Source organism: Balaenoptera musculus, chromosome 6 (assembly GCF_009873245.2).
Source record: "Balaenoptera musculus isolate JJ_BM4_2016_0621 chromosome 6, mBalMus1.pri.v3, whole genome shotgun sequence".
Taxonomy (NCBI): domain Eukaryota; kingdom Metazoa; phylum Chordata; class Mammalia; order Artiodactyla; family Balaenopteridae; genus Balaenoptera; species Balaenoptera musculus.
In genome coordinates this window covers 88,380,309-88,392,843 of record NC_045790.1, presented here as the reverse complement: position 1 = coordinate 88,392,843, position 12,535 = coordinate 88,380,309, and the positions used below count along the sequence as shown (strand labels likewise).

The window sequence follows — 12,535 nt, the reverse complement described above, 5'->3', positions numbered from 1 at the left end:
CACTAGTGCCCAGATAGGCCCTACATAAATATTTGTTGCCTGTCTGCCTGAGAAACCAGAAATAGCCGTGGAGAGAGGACACTTGTAAAAGTGCAAGCACAGCCCCCTGCGTCTTGACGCTCCACTCGTCAGTGTCTTCTGTGGGCTCATTTCCATCCTGTGTCTTCTCACAGTCTGCATGGAGGAGGAACCCACCCACCTGAAGCTGGGCGTGTCCATTCAGAACCTGATGAAGGTTTACCGAGATGGCATGAAGGTGGCAGTTGATGGCCTGGCCTTGAATTTCTACGAGGGCCAGATCACCTCCTTCCTGGGCCACAATGGAGCTGGGAAGACCACCACCATGTAAGAAGAGGGTGTGGCCTTCTCAGAATCAGCCACAGGAAGGTTCTGTCCTACAGTTAGAAATTCATACCTAAGAACATTGCCTTGGTTACCGGGCCGAGGGCAGAGCATATGAGGAATTGATGAATGTAAAAATATTGTCTAATCACAAGAGTGCTTTCCAAATGCTGGTTTTTCTCTAGATATTATTTCTTCAGGTTAAAATAGGCTGGGGGCCCTTTGATGACCTTTCCCCTTCGGTTCTCAGAATTCTGCAGTGTTTTTGGAAACCGAGACTGTGACAAGTCTGAGAAAGGGTCTCCTTTGGAGTTGGTTTGGTCAGAACTGTGAGGCAAGAATGTGGAAAGAAAGATTGGCTATACTGGTGGGAGGAAGTAATTTCCAGGAACTCTGTCTCTAAGCAGATGTGAGAAACAGCTGGGCAGCTGGCTGGCTGTATGATTGCCTTCTCTGGGACCTATAAGGACCTTAGAATGGACAGCTTCAGAAGGGAGCACAGGCCATAAACACACCAGAGTTACCTCAGTGGCTTTCAGTGTAGTCCGTCAACCATTGCCGAGGGCATTTTGGTGGGGGAGGGGTAATCTCTTCCTCCTGTTTTTCTTTTATATATTTTTAACATGCAAAATCAATATATTATGAACATTGCAGAAACTCTTTAAAAGGTGCACAAAAATCCTAACTGCCAAACACACAAATTACTTTTATCTTTGAATCATTTGTTCTGCTTTGTCCCTTTTACTTGGACATGATTTTAAGCATAAAAAGAATATATGCTTTAATGTGTACTTCCCATTGTAAATTGGAATCTTCATTTAAAAAATGCTTGTGCTGAAACTGCCATTTCCAGCACATAGGCCCACTCCTAGCTGTTCCCTGAAGCAGAGGCTCCTTCGCTGTGTCGGGGTCTGTTGGAGTCCATTAGGAAGGAAAGGGGCTGGAGGGTCGCTGCCTCTGCCGTCTGCCCAGACGCTGCAGCCTGGAGTGGAGCTTCAGGGCAGGAGGGCCAATGCTGACTCCTGTACTTTAACGTTTTTGCCCTTAGGTCAATCCTGACTGGGTTGTTCCCTCCCACCTCGGGCACTGCCTACATCCTGGGGAAAGACATTCGCTCCGAGATGAACATCATCCGGCAGAACCTGGGGGTCTGTCCCCAGCATAACGTGCTGTTTGACATGTGAGTACCAGCACACCCTCTTTGCAGGTGTGTCATGAGTCACGGGTAGAGTGGGACTTAAGCATTTTACCACCTTTGGGGGTAGCAGGCCTCGCCTTCCTGGATGTGTTGAGACCAGGTCGTCCTTCGACGTTGGAAAAGTAAGAGAATTGTGGGGTGGGGGATGTTACATCAATCCAGCTGGTGGATGGAGGCCTGGGAAACGGTGCTGTCCATTCCTGTCCTTCTGGAGTGAGGACATCTCTCTCCCCGCACACCCTCCCTGAGACCACCACAGCTCTCACCTGGCAGTACCTCAGGGCCCTTGATACGTGGGTCCCGTGTTTCCTGCTCAGAACTTTTGCTCCCGTTCAGCCTGCCCATCACCAAGCAGGGAGCCGCCATGGTGAGCAGAGAGAGACCTGAGCTCTGTGACCTTGGCGAGGGCATCCCCCTTCTGGGCCCCGGTTTCCTCTCATCTACAGTGAGCAGCCCGGGCTTGTGTCCTCCACAGGGTCCCCCCTTCTCTCAGGGCTGAAGTCCTTCGAGGTTCAGGAGAGCTGCTCCAGGCTAAGGCCGAGGCAGCTCCTTGGTTGGTGGGGCCTTGGGGAGGGCCCTTTGAGGATCTGCCACTGCCTGATGCGCGGGGGCCAGGCCAGCGGGGAATCGAGTGGAGGTGACCTGTCGCCTTGCTGCTTTGGCTTCTCAAGTAGCTCATGTGACTGCTCACTGCTGTTCTACCTTGAATCCTTCCTGGAGATTATTTTTCAGAAATTGATAAAGTTAAAAAAAAAAAAGTGGGGAAAGAAAAATGTGCCTGTCGTGTTCTGGGTGAGGAGGCACTGTGTTCTGTACATCCTGGGGGCCCAGAGCCGACCTGCCCCTCTGTCCCCAGGCTGACTGTTGAAGAGCACATCTGGTTTTACGCCCGCCTGAAAGGGCTCTCGGAGAAGCACGTGAAAGCAGAGATGGAGCAGATGGCCCTGGATGTTGGTTTGCCGCCAAGCAAACTGAAAAGCAAAACAAGTCAGCTGTCAGGTGAGGCCCAGAGCTGCCTTCCTCCTCCAACGCACCCCGCCGCCCCCGACTACACACACACAGGAAATACAGCTGCTGCCGTGTCCCCGGCTTCCCGGGGGAGTGGGAGGGTCAGAAACGTGTTAGGGCTTGTCCCCAGGAGGGCATCTCCATCCCTCCTTCGCCACCTCTGCTGTCACTCACTGGGGCTGGCCCTGGATCCTGTCTCCTCTCTCCCATAGGTGGAATGCAGAGAAAGCTGTCTGTGGCCTTGGCCTTTGTCGGGGGATCCAAGGTTGTCATTCTGGATGAGCCCACAGCCGGCGTGGACCCTTACTCCCGCAGGGGAATATGGGAGCTGCTGCTGAAATATCGACAAGGTAACTGATGTGTATTTACTCTGCCTTCTGGGCTGGCATGGGGAGGGAGGGAGGAAAGGAGCGAGAGAGGGAGGGAGGGCCTCTGGAAGAGTATCTTGTGGCTGTTTCTGCTAGAGCAACAGAATTGCTTTCAAGGAAAACGTGGAGCTGAGCTCTGACCTCAGCCCTGGTGTGTAAGTGGGAGGCCTGGTTTCCAAGACCCTGCAAGTTTACACTTCATTCCCTAGGGGCCTGCAAGGAGAAGAGAAATGGGGATAAAGGGCATCCTCTATGGGCCCCCAGGGCTCCCTCCAGCCTAGAACTCTCACATGTGTAGTATAATTATGGTCTCCTACAGACTGAGATTCCCAAGAGCCGAGGCCGTGTTGTCCTTCATCTCTGTCCCCACGTGGTGCACTAAACTTGTGTGCTGACAGAGTGGATGAATACATGAATGGATGGGAGAGGTGCAGTCAGCTTAGAGGGGTAGAAGGTACACAAGGTGGTACAGTATGAGGGGCACGGGTTTGGAGTCAGCTCAAGCTGGCCCGAGGCCTTGGAAAAGTCATTTAACTTGCCTCAGCTTCTTTCTCTATAATGGTGGGAGTGCCCACCTTACAGAGGATTAAGTTAAATGAGAATGCACCTAGACCACGTAGCACACTGCTGGCATGTAGCAAGTTCCCAAATAAACATTCCCGTCCTTCATTCTATGAGGATGCAGCAGCCGTCCTCACAGCATTGCCATCCTGGGGGTCACGAGCACACAAGCCTCGGGGTCTTTCTCCCAGGCTTTCCCCTGCTCGTATTTCTGTAGTTGTGGCCGCTGCGACCAGTGAGGACAGCAGGCCTCACCTGTGCCTCGCCCTCGTGTTTGTTCCCGGCAGGCCGCACCATTATTCTCTCCACACACCACATGGATGAAGCGGACATCCTGGGGGACAGGATTGCCATCATTTCACATGGGAAGCTGTGCTGCGTGGGCTCCTCCCTGTTCCTGAAGAACCAGCTGGGGACAGGTTACTACCTGACCCTGGTCAAGAAGGACGTGGAGTCCTCCCTCAGCTCGTGCAGAAATAGCAGTAGCACTGTGTCGTACCTGAAAAAGGTGAGTTGCAGTCTCAGTGCTGGGCTGGTGCCGGGTCCGGGGAGTCAGGACTCATTGGCTGTGAGTGGCTTGTCCACATCTGCCCCACTCTGCCACCTTGAGGCCACCATCTCCCTGCTCTGTGTCCCTTTGGAGTCACGTTGTACCTCCTACATGGAAATCTCTGGAGACTTCTGTTCCCAAGGTGCTAGCTCTGTTGAATCCCCTTTCCTTTTTCGTATGGAGACACAATGAGTGATGATGGAGAAGACCCTTAGAGGACTTAATTTTGTTGAAGAAGAAAGACTTACCAAGAGTTAAGATCCTTAGCTGAAGAATGCCCTGCTGTGCCTGCTCGTTACCTTTAAATCTTATTGACCTTAACTTTTAAACTACAAAATAGCACATATATATTGAGCGCCGATTTCATGCCAGACACTCAATCTGGCAGACTCTGGCCATAAAAGAAAATCAGGATAATAGTTGTAACATTGTTATCATTTGCAAACTTTTTTTTTTTATCTATCATCTCAAAGTACAGAGCAACCCTGGGAAGAAGGTATTGCAATTATTATCCCAGATGAGAGAAGTGAGGCTTGTAGGGATTTAGTTTATTCAGGGTCACCCAGCACGTGAATAACAGAGGTGGGACCAGAACCCAATCACCGGGTACATTTTCCCCTGTACTGCAGTACATGCCTGAGGTTTATCTGTGTGTTCAAACACTGGCGCCCAAAACACTTACATCCCAACCTTGACCTCCTGTCCACTTATTTACCTTTTAACTAGTGTCTCGTGGGTCAAAGTGCGGTCTGAGACAAGCAGCATCAGTCACTTGGGAGCTCGTTAGAAATGCAGAAACCTGGGCCCAGCTCAGACTTACTAAATTAGAATCTGCGTTTTAACAAGGTCCTCTGGTGAGGAAACACAAATTAAAGCTTGAGAAGCACTGAGCTAGATAACCGGGCAGGTAAACCCCATGCCCAAGACGGTCGATGAGGGCCTGGTCACAGCACTCGCTGGCAGGCCGCAGCTCTGCTTTTGCGAGCTCTGCTTCCCGTGCACACAGCCCAGGTGTCAGATCAGACAGTGGCCTCAGAAGCCAAGGCAGCCCAGCTGCGTGCCTCCCAGGAGGAGCTCTTTGCTCCGGTTCTCACACGATAGAGCTTCTCGGCAGCCCCCAGGTGAAGCTGGTGGGGCTGCACCTTGCTCGGTCCCTGACCCATTCTTACCTCCTTCTTTGCCATCAGGAGGACAGTGTTTCTCAGAGCAGTTCTGATGCTGGCCTGGGCAGCGACCATGAGAGTGACACGCTGACCGTCGGTAAGGACTCTGGGGTTTCTTATTCAGGTGGTGCCTGAGCTTCCCCCAGCTGGGCAGAGTGGAGGCAGAGGAGGAGAGGTGCAGAGGCTGGTGGCGCTGACTCAAGGTTTGCTGCTGGGCTGGGGCTGGGCGGCTGCGGGAGAGGGTGCAGCTTGGTGGCGGATCGGCCTGACGCTTGCCGGGGAGCCTGGGGCTTGGTCTGGGAGCTGGCAGGGCAGTGTCCCAGAGCGCTGAGATGATTGGGGGTGGGGGGATCCCTTAGGGGAGTGGGTCTGGCTGCACACTGGACACTGGAGACCAGGGATGAGGAGCTGAGTAGCCAAGCTGATGGTGGAGGGATTGGGGTTCAGTGCCTAGGGAGGGTGAGTGCCCAGGAGAGGAGCAGCCCGCTGGATTTCCCTCGGGAGGTGTGTGTAGGAGGCCAGTGTCACCAATAACAGAAATGGAACAGAAGCCTTTACCCTGGCCCTGTCTTCCCCATCCTAACAGCTGGCTGTTCCCAGGAAGCCTCTGGCTCTCCTTCCATGCCCTGTTTGATTAACCCTCTATTGAGGTAAATAGAAGGAGCCTCCTTTAAAAGGTTAGAGAAAGGTGAAGAATCTTTTACAGTTCCTTTAGTCAAGCTTTCCATTGAAGAATCCTAGCACTTAGGCAATAGACACCAGGCTTTCAACCTCAGAAGGCCATCCAGCCACCCACCATGCACTGAGGACCTACACTGTGCCTGGCTCTGGTGATACAAAGGTGAATAAGACCCAGCCTCCGCCCCCAGGAACTCTCAGGCCAGAGGTGAACACATGGAATGACTTAAGTGTCTGGGCCATGTGTGCTGTGTGGGCAGGCGGGCTCCTGAGGAGTAGGCAAGGGAGAAGGCGGAGAGCGGCTGGCCCCTAATGGGGGGCCTCGGAGTTGGCTGATCCGTGTCTGTTCTTTGGTCCCTACAGATGTCTCCGCAATCTCCAACCTCATCAGGAAGCATGTGGCCGAGGCCCGGCTGGTGGAAGACATTGGGCATGAGCTGACCTACGTGCTGCCCTATGAAGCCGCCAAAGAGGGGGCCTTTGTGGAACTCTTCCATGAGATTGATGACCGGCTCTCAGACCTGGGCATCTCCAGTTATGGAATCTCAGAGACTACCCTGGAAGAAGTAAGTTCGGTGGCTGGCTGTCAGGATGTAGCAGGGCCAACGATCCCGGGGCCAGACAGGCAGCCTGCATGCCCACTGGGAATAGGATCACCATGGACCTAGGCACTGAGTGCTTAGGTCGTTGGCATCTGGGTTGTGTTGGTTCCAGTTAGCCCTTTAAGGTTGTAGTGGGAGATGTAGGAAAGAAGTATTAGGATTGCTCCCCGGTATGACTGTGTCATGACCATGCATTGGAAATGGCCAACATTTATGGAAAATCTACTCGTGCCATGTGCTAACCTTGGTGTGTTTTGTTTTTTTCAATCATTATAACTTCATTTAATCCTCATAACAAGATGAGAAAGTTGACATTCAGGGATGCCAAGCAAGGATTCAGAATCAGGGGTTTTGGGCTTCAAAGCTCATACTCCATTACTGTGTAAGCAGTGCCTCTCTTGAGAGAGACCTCAAGGGCTGGAAGGGGTATAAAATTGTCTGGCCCAGTAGTCTCCAGGTTTGACTGTGCAGCAGAATCATCTGAGAATATTATTGACAATAAAAATTCCAAGGCTCACGCATAGCACAGGGAGATCAGCTCGGTGCTTTGTGACCATCTAGAGGGGTGGGATAGGGAGGGTGGGAGGGAGGGAGATGCAAGAGGGAAGAGATATGGGGATATATGTATATGTATAACTGATTCACTTTGTCATAAAGCAGAAACTAACACACCATTGTAAAGCAATTATACTTCAATAAAGATGTTTAAAAAAAAAAAAAAAATCCAAGGCTCAGCTCCAGGGTCTTTGAATCAGAATTTCTGGAGGTAAGGCCTTGATGTCTGTGCTTTTATTGCATGCTTCCTGGGCAGCATCTGGGCAGATCAGAGTTTGGGAATCATTGGTCTAGTTCAGATTGTTTTCTGATGTTGGAATCCCTGCCATAACATTTCTAGTGATGGGAACCCCTCCTCTCTTGATCATCCTGTCTCGGATAACCTATCATGGTGCTAGCCTACTCAAAGATTTGGGGCCATAGACTTGGAAGAAGCCACTTGGCTCATTCCCTGTAGGTTCAGAACAAATTCCTCCTTCCGCAGTGTCCTCATGTCATAGCTTTAATTTGAAATGACTGTCTGGATTGATAGCTCTCACCACTGGGGAAATGTTCTCTGGTAAAAACGGCTTCTCTCCCAAGTGACTCTGACAAAGTGTTATCAATAAATGAGTCTTCTACGTTTTGTCTTTAGGGGCTAGCATACCATTCAGTCACGTAATAATCATGGCAGTTGCTCTCACAATGTGGTGCTTATGACACTCTCACTCACTCTTATTTTTCAGATATTTCTCAAAGTGGCTGAAGAGAGTGGGGTGGATGCTGAGACCTCAGGTAACCCTCCAGGGGGGCTGCACATTCTCTGGGCTGTGCCCCCTGTAGGCTGTCTTAGCTCACCAGGCTTGTGCCTTTCCCTTCAAATTGTTTTATGACATTCTTACTTTTAGTGTATAGATTTGTTACAGATTCAGAGTTTGTTTTGTTACAAATAAAATGAAACATGGGGTTCCTTCCTTTTGCCTTCAGATGGCACCCTACCCGCAAGACGAAACAGACGGGTCTTCGGGGACAAGCAGAGCTGTCTTCGCCCATTTACTGAAGATGATGCTGTTGATCCGAATGATTCCGACATAGATCCAGGTCCGTTTGGGCAAGATCTTCATTCCGTTGCTAGGAAGTGAATTTCTCTCTTATGTTCTTCTCAGGTGTTATCTTTCGAGGTCCTTGAACCAGGATGATAGATGCCTACAGGGTCCAAAGGGAAGAGAGAAAATGAAAAAAGCCACTTTCCCCTTTTCAGGGTTGTGCATACAGTCAAACCTGAAAGAGCCTGTCCTCACCACTTCCTTCACTGCACTGAGATCGCTCTCTCAAGATACACACACATCAAAAGATGGCCCCTCAATCCTCTGAATCCATTTCTTATCTTTTCTTGCGTTCATGAGGTGTTTAATTGTTGAATAAATGTTCTCTGAGTGGACGGAAGATTTTGAAAGAGCGAGGTGAATTTGCTTTTAGAGTTAATTGGACCCTTAGACTTAGCTGTTTTGGATGAGTGTATCCCTGTGTATTTGACTGGGATGGAGAAGGGGGAGGCAGGAAATGGAGCAAATATTGGTGAGATGTCAAGCCACCGCAGTTAGAAATGGTTTGTTTAAGACAAGGATTTCTATAAAAATTTTTCGGAACAGAAACCTTCCTGACTCTCCCATCCCTGTGCCACGTGAGTGTGTGACTCTCATGTTCTCCCTAACTTCATACATCGTTAGTGCTTAGATCACTGGAATGTGTCTACCTTTTACCAAAAATAGAATAAATGGGAGACAAATTGCTATTGTGTGTTCTCAAGTATGTCAGCCTACTTACGTGGCCTGTTTTGTAGAATATTCTGTAAGAAACTGAGGATGACTTGATTCATCTGAATGGCTTGATGTAACACCATTATGTGTGAACATCTCTCTTCAGCTGTCTCAAGGCACCTTCATTTTTCTGTGCTCATCAGATAAGAACCCAGAGGCAGAGACTGCTGCTGTCATACATTTGGGGTCATCACTTTTCCTTGGATGTGAATTTGTCACCAAGGCCCTTTACTCCTTTACTTTTACCTTCAAACGCAAGCCTCCAAGGTGTTGCTGAAGATGCTGGAGGGAGGAGCGCGGGGGTGTCAAAAATGCCTGATATAACAGATGACCTTCAGTGTTGGCTCTCCACAGAATCCAGAGAAACAGACCTGCTCAGCGGGATGGACGGCAAAGGCTCCTACCAGGTGAAGGGCTGGAAACTCACACAGCAGCAGTTTGGGGCCCTTTTGTGGAAGAGGCTGCTGATTGCCAGACGGAGTCGGAAGGGATTCTTTGCTCAGGTGAGAAGTGCTGTTCCAGGCCAAGGACTCAGTCTTCCTTGAAGGGCTGCAGGCTCCCTGACCAGTGAAGACACGGCAGCATCACTGTTATAAGATGGACACTGGAGCCAGGTTATCTGTATTTCAATCCCAGTTCTGCTTCTTGCACTCACGTGTCTGTTGCAGGTTACTTTTCTGAGCCTCAGTGTCCTTATCTGTAAAATGGGGATAACAATAGTACCTATGATATAATTGTTATGAAGATTAAAATGAATAAGTGCTTAGAATGGGCCTCACATTAGTAATTACCGTGTGTGTTAGTTTTATCGTAAAGGAGAGTATAACAAGGACAAAGTTTAGAAAAACTGGCTGGGCAAATTATACTTTCATAACTTCAGAGATGATATGCCCAGATGCACTCAACATATGAACTTATTGGAAACTTGATTTTTCTCTAAGTTGATGTTTATCTGAAAACTGATAGAAAAGATAACCAGAGGTCAGACCAAAAAAAATGATAAACAGAGAAGACTCATTACACTCTTGCCTGCATGTCAGTGTTTGCACGCTAACTTGCTGGGTTAGGAGGGATGAAATTATTCCACTCTATAAAATCAAGAAGTATAAAGAAGTTACAGAGATTCTTCTCTACAGACTACGTGAGTAATGCACAGAATATGAGTTTGGAGCATATAGACTTAGGTTTGAATTCTGGTTCTGCTACTTATTGTCTCTTTGGCCTTGGGCAAGTTACTTAGTCTCCCTGAGCCCCAGTTACCTTGTTTGTTGATTGGTGATAATGATATTACTACTTAGGGTTGTAATGATAATTAAATGAGATAATGCTCATACAGTTTTTTCCCATGGAATTAATCACCTAGTGATTAATTTTCTGCATTGAAATGCAAGAACATTAGAACCAGGGGCATCATTTGGATTTTTTTTTTTTTTAAACGGATAAATTTCTCAGGAATAAATGGAAGGAGCTTAGAGTTTGCTTATAAAGTATGTACAAGTCATTGTTTTCAGAGAAGGTACAGGTGTAAAGTTTAAGGTGGTTTAGTAAGGATTTAGATTAATCATGCTTTTTGAGGCCATCGGGGGAAGAAATAGCTGCTGTTCCCTTTCCATGGAGACAGTGCTGTAGAGTGGTTTTATCAAAGTATGGGATCTGAATGGGTCACCTAGTCTGTCTGCAGATTACAAATGAGAAGACTGAGGCCATAGGGGATGTGGCTTCACATGGATACAATTACAGTAGAGACAGAACAAAACTGCAGGTCTTCTGGCTTCTGGTCCAGGCTTCGGCTCTCAGCTTTCGTCTGAGCTGAGCTGGGCTCATGACCAGTGTGGTCTTTCTCAGGTTTTCAGGGAGAAGAGGGACCTGGTGTTCTAAGTCACCCTGACATGTGACCACTGTTTACTCTGTGAAGTTCTCAGCTCGGTGCCCCTGTCAGGGGGCCACAGCCTCTGGCCTTGTGTTGCCAGCTTCCAGAAATGCCCCGGAGGGAAGGGGTTTAGATTTCAGTCTCCATTGCTTCCAACCTGCCAAGAATGCCTTGGTGGAGCTGCGCCCTGTGCACACTCGAGTGATGGCTGGTCTGAGAGCCTGGCTGGACTCACAGGGCCTTGCCCTGTGGCCTTCTTTCTAACCCTTGTCCTTCTCCTGCGATTTCTCTTCCCTCCTACCCCCTGGTTATAGATTGTCCTGCCAGCTGTGTTTGTCTGCATTGCCCTGGTGTTCAGCTTGATCGTGCCACCCTTTGGCAAGTACCCCAGCCTGGAACTTCAACCCTGGATGTACAACGAACAGTACACGTTTGTCAGGTATGCGTTTGCCTTCTGCGCCCAAGGTGGGAGGAGACCTCAGGCCGACCAGGGTGTTTACTGTGCTGAGGGCCAAGGGGAGGGGGACTCGAGAGTTACACAGGGGCATGGATTTATCAGCTGTGGCTACAGCCCTCACACAAACTCATGTTAGATGCAACGGACAGCGGTGAACAAAACCTGAACTAACAGGCCAGTCCTCTTACGCATTTAAACTCCATTCCTCTTTATACGCTGTTGTAAGGAACATATGTGTTTTATGTAAGTAATCTGCCCTTGCAAAAAAAATCTATGATTGAGCTATAATACATTTGGATTTTCATAGCTGTGTCTTTATTCTGTAGTTGAACACATGGCTTCCATACACTCAGAGCATTGCACCTCCAGGTTCTTGTTTTCTGCATGATGCAATTCGTGTATGTATTATTTAGTCTTTTAGCTTATAGATAATAGCTAGCTAGTGTTTGGTTTTTAGACCAAAATACCAGCTACTCTGTAACAATCCAGCGCTTCAAACAAAAGGACAAAGGAATTTCTGCATCACGTTATACAGGAGTTTTCCTCAGTCCCATAGTATTTGCAGATCTTTCGATCGGGGAAGTGTGTCAGTGATGTCAAAGGGAAGCTTTAAAGAAAAAAAAAAAAAAATATATATATATATATATATATAAACATGTGAATCAGTCTCTTTTTCTCTAATCCCATGCTTCCTTCCTATTTAGTGCAGATTTACTTTCTTCTTTCCTTTCCAAGCTGCTGACCTTGTATTGCCCGCGGCTGTGGAACACATGGGCTTGTTTTGTGTTTGTAACCTGTATCCATCATCGTTTGTGTTTTCCAGTTGTCCGTGCAAACATTCAGCCCATAAAATCAGCCCGCCCTTTCCTAGAAAATCCCTGTTGTCTATGCCTAATGGATAATTGTGAAAGTACCTTTGAAATACTGATCTTTCACGAATTCATGTACTTCACATTAAAATATATATGTAAATGTGTGTATATATGTGGGTGGGTGTGTACACATGCGTGTGCACATCTCTATACATATAACTTATTTACACAAGCTCCACTTCGGAGTGCTGTATGTTACCTTGATACCAAATATATGGCCAGAGGCTGAGTTCCTTGTGGGTGGGTTCTGTGTTTTATTCATTTCCGTTTCAAGAGTTTGGCACACAGGAAGTACTTAATAAAGTGTTTAATTAAACAAAAATGGCCTTCTTCCTCCCGATTCATGGTTTTAATGAATTGCTGAGCTGGCTGCCTCTCGTGTGCCTACAGTAATGACGCTCCTGAGGACGTGAGCACCCAGGAGCTCTTGAGCGCTCTCACTGGAAAGCCTGGCTTCGGGACCCGATGTATGGAAGGAAACCCAATCCCGTGAGTGCCACTTGAGCCGTGAG

General features: G+C 48.4%; 1 protein-coding gene across 6 annotated transcripts in view; it reads left to right on the top strand.

Annotated features, from left to right (window-relative positions):
- ABCA1 (ATP binding cassette subfamily A member 1) overlaps positions 1-12,535 on the top strand; it is a 176,655-nt gene that overhangs the window by 137,191 nt on the left and 26,929 nt on the right. For all 6 annotated transcript variants that reach the window (XM_036855459.1, XM_036855458.1, XM_036855455.1 and 3 more), the window contains 12 exons: positions 174-345; positions 1,391-1,522; positions 2,397-2,539; positions 2,761-2,898; positions 3,765-3,985; positions 5,215-5,287; positions 6,232-6,434; positions 7,751-7,799; positions 7,992-8,105; positions 9,179-9,327; positions 11,009-11,133; positions 12,414-12,512. In XM_036855459.1, the coding sequence (XP_036711354.1) occupies positions 174-345; positions 1,391-1,522; positions 2,397-2,539; positions 2,761-2,898; positions 3,765-3,985; positions 5,215-5,287; positions 6,232-6,434; positions 7,751-7,799; positions 7,992-8,105; positions 9,179-9,327; positions 11,009-11,133; positions 12,414-12,512 (1,618 nt within the window). The remainder of the gene's footprint in view (positions 1-173; positions 346-1,390; positions 1,523-2,396; positions 2,540-2,760; positions 2,899-3,764; positions 3,986-5,214; positions 5,288-6,231; positions 6,435-7,750; positions 7,800-7,991; positions 8,106-9,178; positions 9,328-11,008; positions 11,134-12,413; positions 12,513-12,535) is intronic.